The 2722-nt window shown below is 32.4% G+C and overlaps 1 protein-coding gene across 1 annotated transcript; it reads right to left on the bottom strand.

Moving 5' to 3' along the window:
• Nucleotides 1–1497: 1497 nt before the first annotated feature.
• Nucleotides 1498–2407, bottom strand: LOC145609315 (RING-H2 finger protein ATL2-like). The gene has a single exon (XM_081664827.1). It carries the CDS (start codon nucleotides 2278–2280, stop codon nucleotides 1741–1743), a length of 540 nt encoding a protein of 179 aa, XP_081520953.1. The 5' UTR covers nucleotides 2281–2407; the 3' UTR covers nucleotides 1498–1740.
• Nucleotides 2408–2722: the final 315 nt, after the last annotated feature.

Genomic DNA, 2722 nt, shown 5'->3' with positions numbered 1-2722 from the left:
TGGGGTCGTCTGGAACTCGATAATTGTGAGCCCGGGCTCGACTCTTGTAGCACATCGAGCCTGAGAATTCGAGCTTGGTTTGAGCTCAAAACCCCTAATAATGTCTCGGCTTAAGGCTTGACTCGAACTCGACTCAGGGACTTGAATAATAAATTTTTGATCTACTCTCAAATTTACTTGACTTTATAAAGTTTATTTAATTGGTAACGGAAAATCCGCAAATATAGCCCCATGTGTGACAATAAGTCAATAAAATTTAAAACCTAATTGTCAATAATAATTACAGACTACAAATTATTTTATAAAAAGAACATATTAATATAAATAATATTTGAGCTTTTGAGTTGAGCCAAGTATAGCTCAAACATGGCTAATATCTCAAGCCGAACCCAAACTCGAGATGAGCATGTTCGAGCCGAGCTTTGATCAATCCAAACACAAAATCGAGCAATGTGCGAGTAGGCATGCCTCATCAATACCCCTAATAATCTCAAATCAACTAATATAATTGACATTCATTATTCTACACACAGTACATACTTGTATATTTATAGTCAAATACTCAAATGATATTGTATTCATTTTCTAGGTGGACACGGGTGATGTTGGGCTTTCGACAAAAAATGAGTCCATTTAGGCCTAGAAGGAGGAATGAGCCCAATTTCAGTTTCAAGCCATAAATTGTAAGCCCAAATAAGTCAAAATTGCAAGCCCAAGGACCAAATTTTCCCCAAAATTTGGGACTGACTAAGCCCTAAAATAAGAGTAGTGTTTGAGTGGATTGTAGTACTTCGTATATGTTTTTATTTTCAAAGATAGCAAGGAACAGTGTTCAACAAATCTGAATTCAAAATCAAAGTTCTATCAAAAATTAAACTTTACAAAGGCATAAATTAAGTAGTTCCATTGTCATGAATACTACCTTGAACAGTTGAACTTACTATAACCAAAACAATTTGAGTACTTTCATATCTGTCAATACACCTTTCAGAAGCAAATTACTCCCTCCGTCCCATAATTACAGGCAGAAAAAACTCTAAAAAGTACGGTTTTTAAGGAGGATGGAAAAAGTTGAGGAATATTGTACTCCGTATGAAAAATCTAAAAAGTGAAGAATGTTGATTAAAAGTAGAGAATATTGTATGGAAAAGTTAAAAAGTAGGTAATGATTTTTTTGGTATGTGTGTATTTTGTATGAAAAAGTGAAAAAGTAAGTAATGATTTTTTAGGTATGTGTGTAATTTGTATGGAAAAGTGAAAAAATAAGTAATGATTGAGTGTTATTTTTAGTAATAGGAGGAACATTTTGGGACACCTAAAAATAGTATATTTGCCTGTAATTATGGGACGGAGAGAGTAAATCATCAACTTGATACTAGTAACTTCAAAAATTAAACCATTAATAAATATATTTTTCCAATTCTTTTTTTTTTTAACATTCACTTACAGAATTTTAATAATGCAACACTTTTCATAAGAAAATAATATCCTTTCAATTGCAATTACTCATACAAAATAAGTAAATAACTACTAATTTTTTCTTTAAGTAAGAAGGATTACATTTGCAAACCCTTATCACAAGGGACAATACTCTAAAATAGAAAAATACTTACACACTCAAATAAACAACATTTAAATATACAAATCTACCTAATTTTCCTCTTTTTTGGTAGAAAAATCAACCTAATTTCACCAACCAATCAAAAAAAAAAATAAAAAAAATGAAGATCTTTCCTTCAATCAAACCAAGCCAGCAGAATCAGGCAAACCTTGCCAATGATCATGCCTATCAAAATCCCTTCTTGCAGCCAAAACACGATTAATCTCTCTTTCTTTCATAATCTTGGCTTGTTTTTGACAAACAATAGTTCTACAAATAGGGCAAATACAATGACTTTTAAGCCACTTATCAATACAAATCCTATGAAACAAGTGCTTACAAATCTTGAGTTGTCTTAGCTCTTCACCTTCTATGAAATCAGCTAAACATATTGGACAATCTACATCATCTTTCCCTAGTGTCGAACTCGAAGCGATCATTAACTCTATGTTATCTTTATCCTTGCTACTAGTGTTTTCACCGCCTTCCTCCTCGGCCACTTTAGATGATGACCTTGATGGATCAACAATGGTTTCGACACCGGTTCGTCTAGGCCGAAGACGGCGTAGGAGGTCTAAAGGGTTTGGAGGGCAGCTTGTGAGGAAGAAGAAGGTATATAGTATGGTGGGTATGATGATCATTATTAGTAACATAACTATGAAACTACTAGATGACATCATTTTTTTTTTTTTTTTTTTTTTTGAGATTTAAAATAAAGGAGGAATTTTTTTTTAGGAATAATTATTTGAATGATTATAAGAGGGAGAAAGGGTAAAGGGGGTTTAATGGTTGTGGTTGTGGATGGTAGTGGGTGGTGATTCTATAACTTGCCAATCAAATTTGTAAATTCAATAATTGAGGGAATGCTATTTTGGTGATGGCATTACCATGTTAAGACAAAAGAGTGTAAGTAATGATAATGTTGTCTTTATGAGCTTGTCATGTGGCACCATAATAATTATTCTTAAAAAAGGAAAGACTTCTTTTATGAGTGATACTAGATACTACTATATATGCATTGAAAAAATTGTTTAATTGTTTTCTTAGTCCATCTCTAATGGTGAGACTCAACTTTGAGTATTGAAATACAAAACGAGATTTTTTTTTTTTTTTACCTTCGAT

Source organism: Chenopodium album, chromosome 23 (genome assembly GCF_948465745.1).
Source record: "Chenopodium album chromosome 23, dcCheAlbu1.1, whole genome shotgun sequence".
NCBI lineage: Eukaryota > Viridiplantae > Streptophyta > Magnoliopsida > Caryophyllales > Amaranthaceae > Chenopodium > Chenopodium album.
The sequence above is the reverse complement of the archived record's forward strand: the minus strand, read 5'-3'. Positions and strand labels throughout refer to the sequence as shown.

Bases quoted from the DNA above. Each gene is read 5' to 3' on its own strand.
- LOC145609315 (XM_081664827.1), bottom strand. From the start codon at position 2,280: ATGATGTCATCTAGTAGTTTCATAGTTATGTTACTAATAATGATCATC.